This window comes from Salminus brasiliensis, chromosome 1 (genome assembly GCF_030463535.1).
Source record: "Salminus brasiliensis chromosome 1, fSalBra1.hap2, whole genome shotgun sequence".
Classification (NCBI taxonomy): Eukaryota; Metazoa; Chordata; class Actinopteri; order Characiformes; family Bryconidae; genus Salminus; species Salminus brasiliensis.
In genome coordinates this window covers 67422126-67438080 of record NC_132878.1, presented here as the reverse complement: position 1 = coordinate 67438080, position 15955 = coordinate 67422126, and the positions used below count along the sequence as shown (strand labels likewise).

Here is a 15955-nt window from a genome sequence, read left to right as displayed (position 1 = left end):
TCTCAGCCATTAATTTATAGAAAAAATATTAATAGCATCACACCTTGTAGCAGACCATCATGTCTGGAGTTCAATAAACACATCCTTGTGTATCCGCTTCATCCATCACACACATCTAAGCGTCTGTCTGATTTGATTCTGATCTCATTGTCAGTCGCTTCCACTCACCTGGTTGATTTCTTGCCGCTCTCCTGCTGGTCCTACAGGCCTGCTGGTTGCTTCCCTCACATATCCATGTCTGATGTGGATGCTGGGTTTGGACGCTGGGTCTCACTATTACTTTTTTATTGGTTCTAAAAATGAGTAATATTGCCCCTCCCTAACCTTTTCTAGTGCCTGGGTTTGGGCCAGCCTCCACATCCCTCTTATTGGTCCAGCAGCTTTTACTGGAAGATCCTTGGATACATTTGTTATGCAACTTTATTTCTAGCTTTTCTTTAATGCCATCTCTAATCTTCATTCTTCAGTCCCTTTTTCTTCGGGCCCACATGACACTCTGTGATCCTTACAAAGAGTATAATGTGTCAGTTACTATTTTTTAAGTTCACATGCAGAAACCAGTTATACACAGTCAATAGGCAACTGTGTGCTTGTTCGGTACTTTGTGTGTGTGTATAAAAATATTTTCAGATTAATCACATATAGAAAATGTATATTTTCATATTTATGAATAAAAGAGCAGCTATAATACAATAGGTCGATTTATGATGTTATACTATAAACCTATAAACTACAAGGACCTGCAGTTAATGAATGACCCCACTCTGTATACCGTCAGATGGACCAGGACTACAGAACAGAAATGACTGGACAGAACAAACGGTAATAACATATATATTTTTTTGCATTAACAAAAACGTTTTTGTAGGATTGTCTTATTTAATGCAAAACAACTGAAAACAGCATGCAGCATTTGAGTTAACGTACAAAAGAAACGAGAGCTCTGCGGCACTCATTTCAGTGATGGAAGGATATCGGCGCTCGGAGGCAGCGGTGCTTCGTCCCTTTCTAGCACTTTCCATGAAAAACCCGCCTAAACGTGACGTCATGCAGCCGTCAAGAACACGCGTCTTCCAGGCGCTTCCAGAGTTACAGAATTAAAAGTTCATCACCGATAAAAAAAAAATCAACGAAATAACGCAGTGAAATGATGGGATAATCTCATCGTTTCAGATATTTCATGGTGGCACTAAAGACTTCGAGTTAGTGTTTGGAAATCAGACTGAATGTTTAACCTCGTGTGTGTATGAATGTGCAGGCGGAAGATGGGATGCAGCAATACACGTTGTTGGTATGATTATGTAATATAGGTCGAGGGTAAGGATATTTTGCGTGTTATAAATCTCACAAAGGTGTATTTATTAATGATTTAACTAAAAAATACAACTTTTATTTTGAAGCAAATTATTGCAAATGTCCTCCTGCAAAATAACGACTTTATGAAACTGCACCTGAGCTGCAAACTATACTGAAATACAGAGGGAGCGGCCAGATCGCTAGATTTGCTTCTTGATCACTGTTTTCTTGAAAGGTGCTGGGAAGATGGCAAAAGAGTGTGTGTGTGTGTGTGTGTGTGTGTGTGTGTGTGTGTGTATATATATATATATATATATATATATATATATATATATATATATATATATATATATACACAGCAGGAAGCAGGAAATGCACTGTTTATTAAAACCTGCTTTACTTTATTCCAATCTTAGCATCAATAATTCCTTAGTTAGGGTATGATTTAAGCCTAATATGTATTTAACAGCTTCATCTGAGCCTCAAATGTCTAATTTAACTGTTAGATTGATATTTACACAGACAAAGTACACAGACCCTCTACTAGGCGGAGAGAGCAGATACGCTCACTTCAAGACTACTCAAGTAGATGTATTTAAACTACGATTTTATTTGAAAATCCAGTTTTTCCCACTTTAATCACACATTTGATAAGAAAGCAGATCTAGTGACCTAAAAGTCTTACAAATGGAAACATGTTAATAAGCTGCAGATACTTAAATGCCCAGCACTGGACACAGACTCCAGTAATTTACATTAGCAATTAGTCACCCCCCCCCCTTACACATCTGGATCCCTTTAAATTGCTATTAATTCACCCTGTCCATTCTGTCGTACTGTAACATGACTGGGTTGTGTGGGGGAGGTCCTGCCCTGGGATGTCCACGCTGGAGTGCTTCTCAACAGCCACACTGATCGTGTTCAGAACAGATGGTGTGAATGCCTGTTCCTTTAAATAATAATGAGCCGCCGCTCTCTCCCCCTAACCCTTCTCATTACTCCTCTCCCCAGCTACACAAATTATTTTTTTTTATTTTTTATTTTTTGCACTAGCTATGCTAACATTTACTTCACCTTGAGTTCATATCTCTGTCTCAGTCTGCTGTACCTGCCTTTCTGTCTTTACCTTTCCAGCTACTCAAACCAGGATCAGTATACGCTCTGGATGCAGTTCATTTTCATGTTCTGCTGTCCGCCCCACACCCTGGCAGTTTTACCTTGTCTTATGAAACTCTGCTTGTACAAAGGTGGTGGGTGGAGTTTTTTAGGTGGGGTGGTATAATTCTAATGTGCCTGCGTGTGACAAATTATACCCCCTGTTTTCTGACTTAGGCAGCTCACAAAAAACAGTAGCCACATAAGACACCCAAATGTATGTTTCACAAGCACTAATTTTGTTTTTTTTTCCTCTTTAAATTGCTCTCCATATAGAATCGATTCATAGTAGTGGACACTGATTGATAATCCATCATCAGAGTAATGTGTTGATGGTGTGAAAATGTGGTGTGGACTTTTTTGACTACTATTCATAATTCTGTCCCATACTACTTTATCATTTATATTTGTTTGTTGATAAAAAAATGATCATGGAGCTTTTACAGTGAAGCAGTCTGATATTGTGCTAAATATTTCAACAGCAGCTTATAAACAAATTCTCATACTACTTGTTTATGGAAACACTGAAATTATGTAAATGTGTATGTATGTAAATATATATATATATATATTATACTTAAATATGTTGTCTGTTTTTTAACCTACAGGTATATTACCTAGCTACATACCTGCTTAAAGGTCCACTGCAATCCAGTGTTTTGGAAATGTGCAGCTCTATATGTTACATTTGATTATCATTTTATTTTATTTTTCCACTCTACGCTGTAATTAATCTTTTTTTATTTGTATTGCTGTTTGTTGTGTGTGAATGACCACCAGCACTGCTCCTTAATTTCGTTGTGCAATAACAATAAATGATTTCCTCTATCAAAGAAAAATGTGAACAACAGCCCGCTAAACCCCGCTTACCGATGCAATAAAAAATAATTAAACAAATTATATGAAAGGGGTAAAAATAAATTATGAAACAAGGGAATTTCCAATGTAAAGCAGTTATTTTCATAAATAAATTAAATAATAAGGTGGAACGTGTGGTGTTTTTATTTATTTATTATTTTACACCGGCACGTCTGAGACTTTTATCTTGCTCTTTCCTCTCTTCGCCAGTGTGCCGGTGAGCGCTGTTCGGTGTGAGCTAAGCTAACGCGCCGCAGAGAGACAGAGAGAGAAAAGAAAACTCAGCTGTAGCCGTGTCGGGTGAGTCGCACACACGAGATGTGTCTTTTGAAGTAAACGTCTAGCTTTTATTTCTCGTAACCGTCCAGAAAATGACTGAAGTCGTCGAGCGGGGCTGTATGTTCATCTCCTGTGCTGGCGACGTCGTTAGCGTGCATGCTAACAAAGCTAACGCGTTGCTATACCAGCTAGTGCTAGCTGGCTAGTTGTTAGCTTGCGACAGTTTGATGGAATAATCCACTGATGGTTTTTAGCTAGAGAGACTCAAAGACCGACATGAACCTGAAGCTACGATGGTTATTTAGCTAGTTATAGCTGCCAGCACACAGCGGACTGCGGTGACCTGCGTTTAAATGACATAAAAGTGTGTAGCTGTAGTAATGTCTCAAATGCAAACGTGTAGCGAACAGAAATGTAGTTAGCTCGCTCGCTAAGGTTACAGTCGACTTAATTAGCTAGCTAGCTGATAATTATGTGGGCAAACATGTAGCTAGACAACGACCGAAAGGACATTAAAAGCTACAGTAGCTAGCTATAGCTAAATCTACAGGAAGATGCAGCTAGCCGCGTTAAGATGTCGAGAAATGTGTTGCTAATTAGCAGTGGTACAGATTTGGTTTAGCAAACCTATGGAGAGCGAGTTTGACTGCTGAACAAAAGACGAACTGGTTAAAAAAACGTTGCTTTACTGCTTAATGTCACACGTCATCTTGATTAAAGCAGCTGACTGTAGTTGGTCTCAAAACTGGGGTAGCCTGCAGCGAGGTGTTGATATTTAGCATTGGTCAAGTGCACTGGTTACCCAGGGCCTTCAGCACAGCCTCCAAATCGGCTGCATTAACGGCTTCTAAGCTTTTTGCAGATGGGATCCTGTAGTTAGCCTGCATGAGGTCGTTGTCTAAAGTATGGGCAAGTTCAGCATGGTTGTGACAGGAAGGAGGAGGATGGGTTTAGTGTTTTCGACCCGTCACAATGTGATATAACAGTCTGCGGGTTTAATGTAGAGGGGCCATATCTGTATCAGTAATATTGAAGGCTGTGTTGGTTAATGTTTTTGGTTTTGGTCTGTTTTGGTTGTTCATGTGAAGTGCTTCAGTTAGAATAGTTTTAATTGTACACAGTACAGCTAGCAGTGAAGTGCTTTGATAATATAGTTCATTGTATTATATATACATAGTGATAAGGATTATTTAAAAATGGACTATCAGTATAAAAAGATAAAATTGGGAGGGGAGATTTGTTTACATTTTTAGATTTTGCTCTCTATGGAGGTAATGCTCATATGTGAAATGTGGAATTATTTTAAAGCAATAAAATGTTAATAAAAAGATGCATTTCGGATAAAACAGTGCGACTGAACTGCCTCATTATTATTATTATTATTATTATTATTATGTTTTTTTAGCAAGTATCTATTTTCAGCTCACTTCAAAATGTATATTTCAGTGTAAACTCCCTGATGGTTTTTCATATAATCGAGCAGTCTTCAGTCACTCCTGAAATCCTGTTTCTTCAGTGGTCTTACAGTGGTTTTGTCTTTCATTGTCTTCAAATGCCAGTTTTACAAAACTATAGCTGTGTAACTGACTCTTAATGCTCACCAATTTTCATCAGGTGGGTGGTCTACCCAAGATGTCCTTCCCTCCTCATCTCAACCGGCCTCAGATTGGCATCCCTGCCATGCCCCCAGGGATCCCACCCCCACAGTTTGCTGGATTTCCACCTTCGATGCCCCCAGGTAAAGTTAATTAGAGATAATTAATGACTGTAAGGCTTGGTTCTGAGCTGACTGCAGCACTGTACTGAGTTATCTCAAAGTAATTACTGTAATTAGCTTATGTTGTATGTAAATTTTATCTGTAACATGTTACTCATAAGTCAATAAAATCATGCTTTAAAAAAAATTATTCTCTTACTTTTTCCCCTCAGGGACTCCAATGATACCGGTTCATATGGGTATCATGACCCAAACACCCACGGTAAACCTTCTTGCATATAGAAAGAGATTTCTGATTATGCGAATGATAAAAAAAAAAACACAAATCCAATTTATTCAAGATTGTATTTCAAGTATGTATGTAGTCCTGCTTGCACATGCATGCCAATATGTTGATGTCAACTGATCAAATTTTTCATAGACTGATGTCGCGTTAGAGGCACCTAATGTGTGGTGTTTTCTTGTCGTAATTGTTTATAATGTTATCTGTAATACCTGTACACTAAGTGCTGTACATTTGTGTCTGATTTGTTTTAACAGGTACTTGTGCCCACCTCAGTGCCAGTGGTCAGTAAGGTAGCTGCCCCAAGGAAGGAGGTTCCTGTTGCCCGTGCCAAGGAAAACGATGAGAACAGTGGGCCCACAACCACAGTGTTTGTTGGGAACATTTCAGAGAAAGCCTCAGACATGCTGATCAGACAGCTGCTCTCTGTAAGTAAAGAGAAATGCTTCATGGTTTGGGTTTCTTTCAATTGCTTATTTGAATGAATTAAACATTAGTCTGTATTTATGAGCCACGTGGTGGCAAACAGTCTGGTGCTTGAATACTCTTGGTTAATCCAATCCTGGTATTATTCACATGTGTTGAGAACTAAATTTAAGAACCACAAGTTTTACTGTGTGTTTTAACCATAATTTGGTGTGTTTTTTTTTTTTTTTTTTTTCTTCTTCCCCCTCCTCCCCCTTCTTCTTCATTTCCTACTCTCAGAAATGTGGTTTAGTCTTAAGTTGGAAGCGAGTTCAAGGGGCTTCAGGAAAACTACAAGGTAAAAACGTACAAAGTTCTCATTACAGAAATGATTAACTTATTGCTCCTGTGGGCTGTGTACTGACACTGTCTGTCCTGCTTGTTAGCATTTGGTTTTTGTGAGTATAAGGAGCCAGAGTCGACTCTGAGAGCGCTAAGGCTGCTCCATGAGCTGCAGGTGGGAGAGAAGAAACTGCTGGTGAAGGTGGATGCCAAAACCAAAGCCCAGCTGGATGAGTGGAAGGCCAAAAAAAGGAGCTCCAATGGGGTGAGTGCACTGTCCCTCTGGCACAAACTGGTTATAAGTTAACGATGCATGGTCAGCAATGATTTGATCAGTGTAACTAAGACTTTGAAAACTTAAAAAGTCATTAAAATGTTAATGCCACATTTAAGGCAATACCTTTTTGTAATTTTGACAGTTGCTTAATGGCAGGGCTGTCCAATCTAATCTGCAAATGACCACGGTAGGTTTTCATTTCATGCAAAATTAGTTGTCTGACGACTGAGACCATCTGATTAGGAAAGTATAATCAGGTGATCTTGTAGTGTGGAATGAAATCCTGCAGCCATGTTGACCCTTTGTGGACAGGATTAGATCGTGCTGCATTGTGGTATAATTATTCTGTTTTTTTATGTTGCTGTTTCCACTAGAACGATAAGGCTGGGGAGGGAGGTGAGGAGGAGGAGGAAGTTTTAGATGAAGAAACCCAGAAACGGGACCAAATAGTGAAGGGAGCAATAGATGGCCTGATCCGCGAGTATTCCAACGAACTCAACGCCCCCTCTCAGGATGACGAATCCAGCCGCCGCAAGAAGAAGAAAGAGAAAAAAGAAGAGGTACACCAGACTTGATATTCTTTTTGAGCTAGACCTTGACATGCTCTCAGTCTGCAGCTGTTGGGACAAGACTTTTATATGTTCCTTTTGTCCTTGTGTAGGAGGACATCAATGCTATAGAAATGGAAGAGGACAAAAGAGATTTGATCTCCAGGGAGATCAACAAATTCCGAGACACTCACAAGGTAACGCATTTATGACTTTTTTTTTTATTTTTATTTTTTTTAATATTCCAGGTAGTGCAACAAAGACTGCACACTCCTAGTTCAGGCTGTGCAAGTATGATAGATCAACCAGCAGAATCTAATAGAATAGATAAGCTGAGCCCTAAGACTGAATTGGCTTTACTGACCAGGCCACAGATCATGTAACTTGAGTGGCTGAATTTTATTATAATCACGTTGCAGAACTTTGTACCAATAAGAGTACGTTTCTTAGACTCCGATTAAACCTAGTCAGGGGCTGAAACAGTGAGCGTAAGATTTGTTAATTGAAACTTTGTTTTAGTCCAAGACTAGGCCTAATCCCAGTCCCAGAGACTATCCCTGTCTGCCGTGCAATAGTGTGGGCAGGGTCGTCATTGTTAAGGGTCTGAAATGTAGGAGCTCATCAAACTTCAGTCACACATAAAAATGCATGAACGTAATGTAAACTTCCCTCAAAGCTAATCTGTTCATTAAACCCCACCATTATGATAGAGATCATATGGTGACTAAAGCAAGATGAATCTCACAGCTTTGGAAAAAGTTACAAGGATAGGATGTAAGTATGAGCTTTCCATTTTTTTCTACATATACTGGGCGCCCCCTTCTGGAGGACTTGCACAGGGGCAACTGTGCCAGTTCTTTGGGAAACTTTGGTGAAAGAAATCTGGGATCTTTAAAAAGTCTTGGGATTTTTATTTACCCTTTTGCATCTGATGCATTTGTTAAGCATCACTTTATTTAAGACTGAACAGTCTTGCATGCTTTTGCCAGAATTTGCACACACAACCAGTCTAATATTTATTCTTTGTTCAGTCAATACAGAAAAGACTTGCAGTCTCTTTACTGCAAAAAAAAAAACTTTTAAATGTGTGTCCCCTCAGTCCCTAAGCAGCCAGTGAACCTGTGTGGGTCCCCCATTATTAATTTGATGTTCATGATTTATAAATGATTACTGCTGACTGAATAACCACTGCAGTGAAATGGCTGCGAGGCCAGTTTACGGTAGGGGGCGCCCTTCCACAGCACGCGGATACTCTGAAGACTTGGCAGGTATGATCTAGCTCTGTGTGTCTTTGTGCCTATGAGCACTCCCATCTTACCTGCTTGCTTGTGCCTACATTACCTTTATTTCCCCATTTCTGTTTTTTTTCAGTCTCCCCATCTTTCTTTTATTTCTTTTGTCATTCCTATGCCAGCTGAAGATATCATTGTTGTATTAACATGAGGTAGAACATTTTGTGTTGTAAAACAACACTTGATGTTGCAGAATCGTACAGGTTCCAAGAAATACGTCCTGGACGTTTTCAAGTAAGATTGCCTGAATTGTTTGTCTTTAGTTAGCAATTAAAAGAATGTATCCTATTTTACATCCACATTTCTCCAGTCTGTACAAAAGCTTTGAGCAATCTGAGGAAAATTCTAGTAAGCATTACCATAACGTTGGAATAAATGCAAATAATTGTCTGAGCGAGAAAGAGCGAGAGATGTTAGCATTTCCAAACCTCTCCTGGAGGAAGGCCCGTCCAACACCTCATTTATCTAATCAGTCTTTAATTACAGTAAATCAGGTGAGCTGCTGTTCGGAATAAACCAATCAATACAGTGACTAGCGTTTACAAAGAATAAGCAACCAAACTTTTCTTCTAACCAGCACAACCAACACAACTTTAGTGAAAACCAGCCGTTAGGCCTTACGTAAGCCCAGAATCAGCAATTCTTTGTCATCTCCTTTATTTAGCTCTTATTTCTTTATCTTTCTTTTTCTGTTTCATTTTCCATCTGTCTGCTGTGTGCCCTTTTTGCTCTCGCATGCATCAGACCCCCGGTTTTCATTGTAGGCGATTTTGCCTGAGCTGCTTTTGGCCACCAGAATTGAAAAGAGAGGAAGAAAAAAATAGCCGTATTTTGCACAAGGACACTGAGCAATGCTTCAGTGCACTCTTTAACATTTTTGTTAATTTATCTGTTCATGCGGATGTGTTTTGAAAACCGTGGGTGTAGTGCTGGCTTAAGTTCTTTTCATACTTGTCAAGTCGACCTCTTGGAGGACCAGGGAAGCCGGCAGTGGGGTAAGCCAGCCTCTACAAATTCATTTGTTGCCCTTTCTATCCAAACATGAAAGCAGACGTCAACAGATTACGTTATGAAATGCACCTGTCGCCACATTTTCACAGAATGTTTGGAAGTTGTTGCTTGTGATGAACGTCATGTAACAAGAGAGAAATTTTCTGAAACGTTTGACTTTCTCCTGCAAATACTTTGACCTGCTTTTCCTCCCAGGCCTAACAATAAAAGGCTTGTAGGGGCAGCGAAGCTCTGAATCCATAGCTCAACACCTGTAAGTCCAAAATAACTAGTTTCACAAGGATTGATGAAGGCTTTCTGTTGCTGATGTTATGAGGTGGAAACCTTTTTACAGCATCCTTACCTGATTGTGATCCTTGTTGTTTGAAACTGTGGGAAGTAGAACTGGACAATTTAAATAAAAGTGGTTTCCAGATTTCTTTTGTAGTTGGAGCAGAGTTGAAAAAGGAAAGTTTATGGTATGCATGAATGTGAGAAGTACAAAAGCACTAAGAGGAAACCCAACTCTGGAAACCCATGGTTACTCTCTGATGTGAGAAACCATGACAGACCTATTAGAGCAGTTGCTTTCCTCTTGCCCTTGATAGTTCATTTACTTGAAGGGATAGCTCAGTTATACATGCTAATGTAGCAAACAGTAAATGGCATGAAGTAGTTTATGTAATGTGAATTGATAGCAATTTGTGTGAATTATTTCATTGTATGCAAAATTGTCATTATTGACTAAACTATTCCTTGAAGAGAGAATAATTATAATTTTTTGTGTCAAGCTGGACAATCTGGTAGGCTACAGGAACTGTAAACCACTTCCCACCACTAGAGTTCAGTAATGCTGTGCTGTCCGTTTTGCCTGCCTTGATATTAGCCACTCAGGCCCTGCTTCTGTCACTTTCTGCAGAAACTGGAGGAGGAGAAAGGCAAGCGAGAGAAGGAGCGCCAGGAGCTTGAGCGGGAGCGGAGGGAGAGGGATAAAGAGCGCGAGAGGGAACGAGAGAGGAGAGACCGTGAGAGGGAGAAGGACCGTGAGAGGGAGCGGGAGAGAGAGCGGGAAAGAGAGAGGGAAAGGGACAGGGAGCGCGACCGGGAGCGTGAACGAACAAAGGAGCGAGAGAGAGAAAGAGACTGGGACCGAAGCAGAGACCACAGTGAGGATCGCAGCAGGTCCAGGTAGGTGGAAGTCATGTAGGTGGAAGTCACAAAATGTTTGAATTCAATTTGTTATGATGGTAGGCCGGTTATGTGCTCATCTGGGATATGTTGTTGTCATCATAACACTAAATACTTGCATAATATTAAACAAGTCTTGCCACTAATTCTAATTACCTATTTGGTGAGTTTAGTACTGATATTGTCACTGCCTTTACTGATCTGATGAGTTAATATGCTTAACAAGTCATTTATGACTTTCCTGTCTGTGATCCTCACATAATGTATAAGATCATAATTACTGTGATCTGAGCAGCATTTTTAATCCGCTGTGGTGATGTTTCAGAGAACAAAGCAGAGATCGAGAAAGAGACAAGGATAAAAAGCGGGACCGTGAGGAAGATGAGGAGGAAGCGTATGAGCGCCGCAAGCTGGAGAGAAAACTCCGGGAGAAGGAGGCTGCCTATCAGGAGGTAAATAGATTCTGCTTGAGATCTGTATACATTAACATGAAGATTTGGGTCAAGTAGTTGTGTGATGTTTGGTGTCTGTAGTTTACTTTTAGTTTTGCACTGGAACTACAAGTGCAAATTTAGAAGGCGATATCAAAATTATACCACCAGTTGCCTTCTCATGAAGCTCATAATTGTGCTTATGTTGCTCTGCTGGCAATCAATTACTGCTGCTCAATAGCTGATTGTTATCAGTTGATAAATGATTTACTTTTTCTTTTTAAATACTTAAAGCGTCTGAAGAACTGGGAGCTAAGAGAAAGGAAGAAGGCAAGAGACTATGCCAAGGAAGCAGAGAGAGAGGATGAACGCCGGAGAGAGACGGTAAAAGAGAATATCTTGCTGTTGATTTTATAAGATTATGTAACTCTTTATTGGTCCCTAGTGGGAAGTGTACATTTTTCACAGAAATGCTATACAAAACAATAGAAACAAATAAAATAATTAATATAAATAAATAAGCATAAATATACAAAAAGTATGGATCTTTCTGGTTGGGAGAATTCTTAGTAATTTGTCTTTGCCAGGTCTGTGTTAATGATACTCTGCACCTATATTTGGTAAATAGAACCATTTTAAGCAAGTAGTAAAGTTTAGAGTTTTTTTTTTTTTTTTTTTTTTTTTTTTTTTTTTTTGTGTCTAAAACAGGCTAAAGAAGGTAAACGACTAAAGGAATTCCTGGAGGACTATGATGATGACCGAGATGACCCTAAATATTACAAGTATGTTTTAAACCAAGCTATTTGTTCATGCAATAGTTTAGGCTTGTGAAAAGACGCAGATTGGGAAAACGGAGCAAACTTGTTTGGCTACCTTTTATCTTTTAAAGCAGTCATTTATTTCAATGCAAGCATATAAAACAACCACCACGATAATTTAAATAATTTTAGTGCACTGGTCATTTGTAAATGTGAAACTACTTTTTGGTAAAACACCTGTGGAATGTGATACTATTGAAAATACTTGGTTTTACTGATAAATGAGCTAATGGGCAAATTTAACATATTGCATCTTTGAGATGATGCTAAAGTAATTTTGCCCAACTCAGAAGTGCTGCCTTAATTTGAGTCTGATTATGGCTTGTTATATTCCATGAGTCATAGCCCACCCACTTGTTCTTGCTCCATTTCCATGCTCACGCACAGAGTGTGTTTTATGTAAGGGTGGTGTTTGAAGTCATATGTGTATTTGCTCTGCTTGTCCTTTAGGGGCAGCGCGCTGCAGAAGCGCCTGCGGGACAGAGAGAAGGAGATAGAGCTGGATGAGAGAGACAGGAAGCGAGAGAAAGAAGAACTGGAGGAGATCAGGCAGAGGCTGCTGGCTGAGGGACATCCTGATCCAGATGCAGAGCTGCGAAGGGTACGAGTCAACACCTATGTCCTCGGTCATACACTGTCTTTGTCTTCTGGAGCATTGGTTTGCTGTCAGCGTATTTTGATATGTCCTTAAATGTCAGGCTTTGTCTTAATTGTGTCCCTCATTATGCTTACATTGCGTATTGACCTGTAGAGCAGTGCTGTTGATGAGAAATTTGTGCTCATGCAGAGAAAATGGAGAGAAAAAAAAATCTATACAGTCTACTTATTGATTTCATGGCTATCAGGGCAATTATTGAATAATCAAGTGGGACAAGCTTACGAAGGCAGCCTTATTCTTGATGGTGGTGTTGTCATACTAAACACTTCCACTTTTTCCTCAGATGGAGGAGGAGGCCGAGCGCCTGAGACAGCCACCTGTGAAGCCAGAGTCCGAAGAGGAACGAGAGCATAAACCGTCTCGAGAGGAGAGAGAACGTGGCCGTGAACGAGAGCGACGCAGAACAGTGGAAACGCATGTTCAGCCTCGATCAGATGATGATGTGGAGGATGGAGAGGAAGTTGAGGATGAAGAAGACTCTAAACCATGCCTCAAGCCCACCATGAGGCCCATCATGGCTGCCCCCTCTGTGTCGTCTGCCAGCGGTAACGCCACACCCAACACACCCAGGGAGGAGTCGCCGTGTGGCATAATCATCCCCCATGAAAACTCCCCTCCAGAGAGCCAGCCACAGGAGGAGCATAGACCCAAGATCGGCCTCAGCCTCAAATTAGGTGAGTTGGTACACTTTAGAAAAAAAAAAGGTGTGGTATGCTTATTTTAATTCTCGTCCATCTACAATGACTAAAGTCAAGCTATTTAATGGTGGCAAACTGAGAAGAACTGACACCTGTATCACTGATGTACTTTTATGCCAGTGTCTGGGTTGATACTTTAGTTAAAAATGTATGTGACTATTCTTGGTCTGATCATACTGGGTAGAATACACTTCGTATTGCATATTCCACAACATCTCTGTCCTTCTCAAGGTGCCACAGGCAGCCCCAGTCAGCCAAATGCTGGCAAACGCAAGAAGCTGGCAGTTGAGAGTGTCTTCAATCGTTTTGATGATGATGAAGTGGATGAGGTGCCTCGGAAAAGGAAGCTAGTGCCTTTAGACTATGAAGATGAAGACAAGGGCAGTCTGGGAGCAGACGTTGCTGGATCAGGAGGGGGCAAAGGGGCCAACACAGAGGAGAAGCGCAAACACATTAAGAGTCTGATTGAGAAAATCCCCACTGCCAAACCAGAGCTTTTCAACTACCCACTCGACTGGTCTGTTGTAGACACGGTAAGCACATGCTTTGAGTCTGTCTTGGAGAGAAGTTTATTTAATGATTCGTCATGTATGTTCATACTAGGTAAAATGCTTTTTAGTGTACTTACGTAGCAATTAACATTTTTTTGCCAACTGTTGCTGTTTGTAGCAGATTGAAGAACAGAACAATCATTTTATTGAAAATACAGTAGTTATTTTTCTAAAATGTAAAGAGTTTTGTATTTACTCATGTTATTTTACAGATGCTCTTATCCAGAGTGACTGACTTGATTAAAAATTATCAACATGATTACAATTTAGCATAAGGAGTCTTTCCTGAGTTGAATTAATAGTGTGGTTAATAGAGTATTATTATAGAGTATAATTAATAGTGGTGTTCGATCCCAAGTGTGCTACAGGGAGCTCAACAGAATTATTCACACTACTTTACCAACCATTGCATTACATTAGTACTTTTTTAGTGATCCAGGAGCCCCTGTGATTGACAAGCTTCTTTGCTATAGCTGTATGTCCACAGTGACCTGCTACCATTTTAATGATCATCTCCTTACTCTTCCACAGAGTCTTATGGAGAAGCGCATCCGGCCATGGATCAATAAGAAGATTGTTGAGTACATTGGTGAGGAGGAAGCCACGTTAGTTGACTTTGTTTGCTCAAAGGTAAGTCTATGTTCTGCTTTTCTTTCTTTTCAGGCATTGTCTACTGAGGAGGGGCTGCACTATGGTTTTGCTTTTATACGCCTGTATGTTGAAGATGATCTGTAACTGTTTTAACATTAAATTTACTTTACATTTATTGTTTTTAGCATCTGCTGATATACACTGACTTGGTTTAATAAGTACAGTTGTGTTCTGTTGAAAGGGCTGTCTCCAGTGTCAGTGTTTCTCTTTGTATTTTAATAAATTTGATTTTTCTTAACAGGTAATGGCTCACAGTACGCCTCAAGGCATCTTAGATGATGTTGCTATGGTAAGTATCAGAATGCACGGCATGTATTACTTCATTTGTCGTCCTCCACAGGTGCGTAGAGTACACAAAATGCATGTTAAAGTGCTGTTACTGAAAGTAAAGGTAGTCCAGCAACTTGAGAAGTATTCAAATGCTTTAGGTCAGAAAGAACTTAGCTGTGCTCCATTTAGAACAGCTGTGGAATAACATTCAGGATTTATACGAGGTCTGTTCAGCTCCAATCTGTGAGTCATAACAAATGGCAAAGTAGTAAATGTGGGGGACTGTGGGTGCTAAATCTATTTGACAAAAACTGAAATGTAATAATCTATCAGAAATATTTAGGTACTTGTATCTGAGTAGTGGGTTCTTGTTTACTAGGGAAAAGTGTATGCATTAACAAAATGGTCTTCTCTCCAGGTGTTGGATGAAGAAGCTGAGGTTTTCATTGTAAAGATGTGGAGGTTATTGATTTACGAAACTGAGGCCAAGAAGATCGGACTTGGCAAATGAACAAGCACGGAATGAGGATCAAATCTGCTTTTGACTTCCCTGTTTCATCAGTTCAGTTGCTGAAGAGAGACATGTGCATCTTGGGGAAACTCAACAATTTCAATTTTGACCCAGCAACTACTTTCAGCAGTTCCATGTTTTGTTTTGTGTTACGTTAGTAAGCACTGGATCTAAAAACGTTGTCCTCGCTACTCTTTCTGTTCATCATTGAAGAAGTTGGTAAGGTCATTTTCCCTCAGGGCTCATCTGCGAAGTGGATTTCTTTGGGTATAGCCTCATCATCCCTGCTTTAGAGTAGAATGGATGTCTCAATGAAAACAGTATCTTATTGTGGACTGTCACACTGTAATATTTGCCAATCAAGTCTGGGTTACAAATTTTATTTTATCCTTTTGGTAGCAGAGTTGAGATGTACCAAAGAGTTTATCCCCCCCGGAAGTCTCCTATACCGACACGTCTTTCCACTTAAATTGGAATAATGCAGAACGGATTCGACCCTACACTGTTCCGGAAGTCTCTGGCTAAATTGATCTCGGTTGTGCAAACATGAACAGTGGTCTCTGTTTTTGTATTTACTAGTGGATGTGTTTTCAATAAAAGTGATCTTTTTTTTAATAACTTGTTTGCATTCTCTTTTTTTTTTTATTTATTTTTATCTAAATAGAAAAACCAATGTTTTATTGAAGAAAAACTGTTGCCCAGGTCATGTAGAGGTAGCTCTAACAAGGGCAATATCA

At 39.8% G+C, this 15955-nt stretch overlaps 1 protein-coding gene across 1 annotated transcript; it reads left to right on the top strand.

The window, feature by feature from the left end:
• Positions 1-3522: 3522 nt before the first annotated feature.
• On the top strand, positions 3523-15836 carry rbm25b (RNA binding motif protein 25b). The gene is made up of 18 exons (XM_072687357.1): positions 3523-3609; positions 5203-5326; positions 5518-5567; positions 5846-6016; positions 6294-6351; positions 6440-6600; positions 6987-7172; positions 7274-7357; positions 10362-10630; positions 10956-11082; positions 11356-11445; positions 11770-11843; positions 12330-12480; positions 12821-13211; positions 13467-13768; positions 14318-14416; positions 14679-14726; positions 15126-15836. The coding sequence occupies exons 2-18, from the start codon at positions 5221-5223 to the stop codon at positions 15216-15218; spliced, it is 2460 nt and encodes an 819-aa protein (XP_072543458.1). The 5' UTR covers positions 3523-3609; positions 5203-5220; the 3' UTR covers positions 15219-15836.
• Positions 15837-15955: the final 119 nt, after the last annotated feature.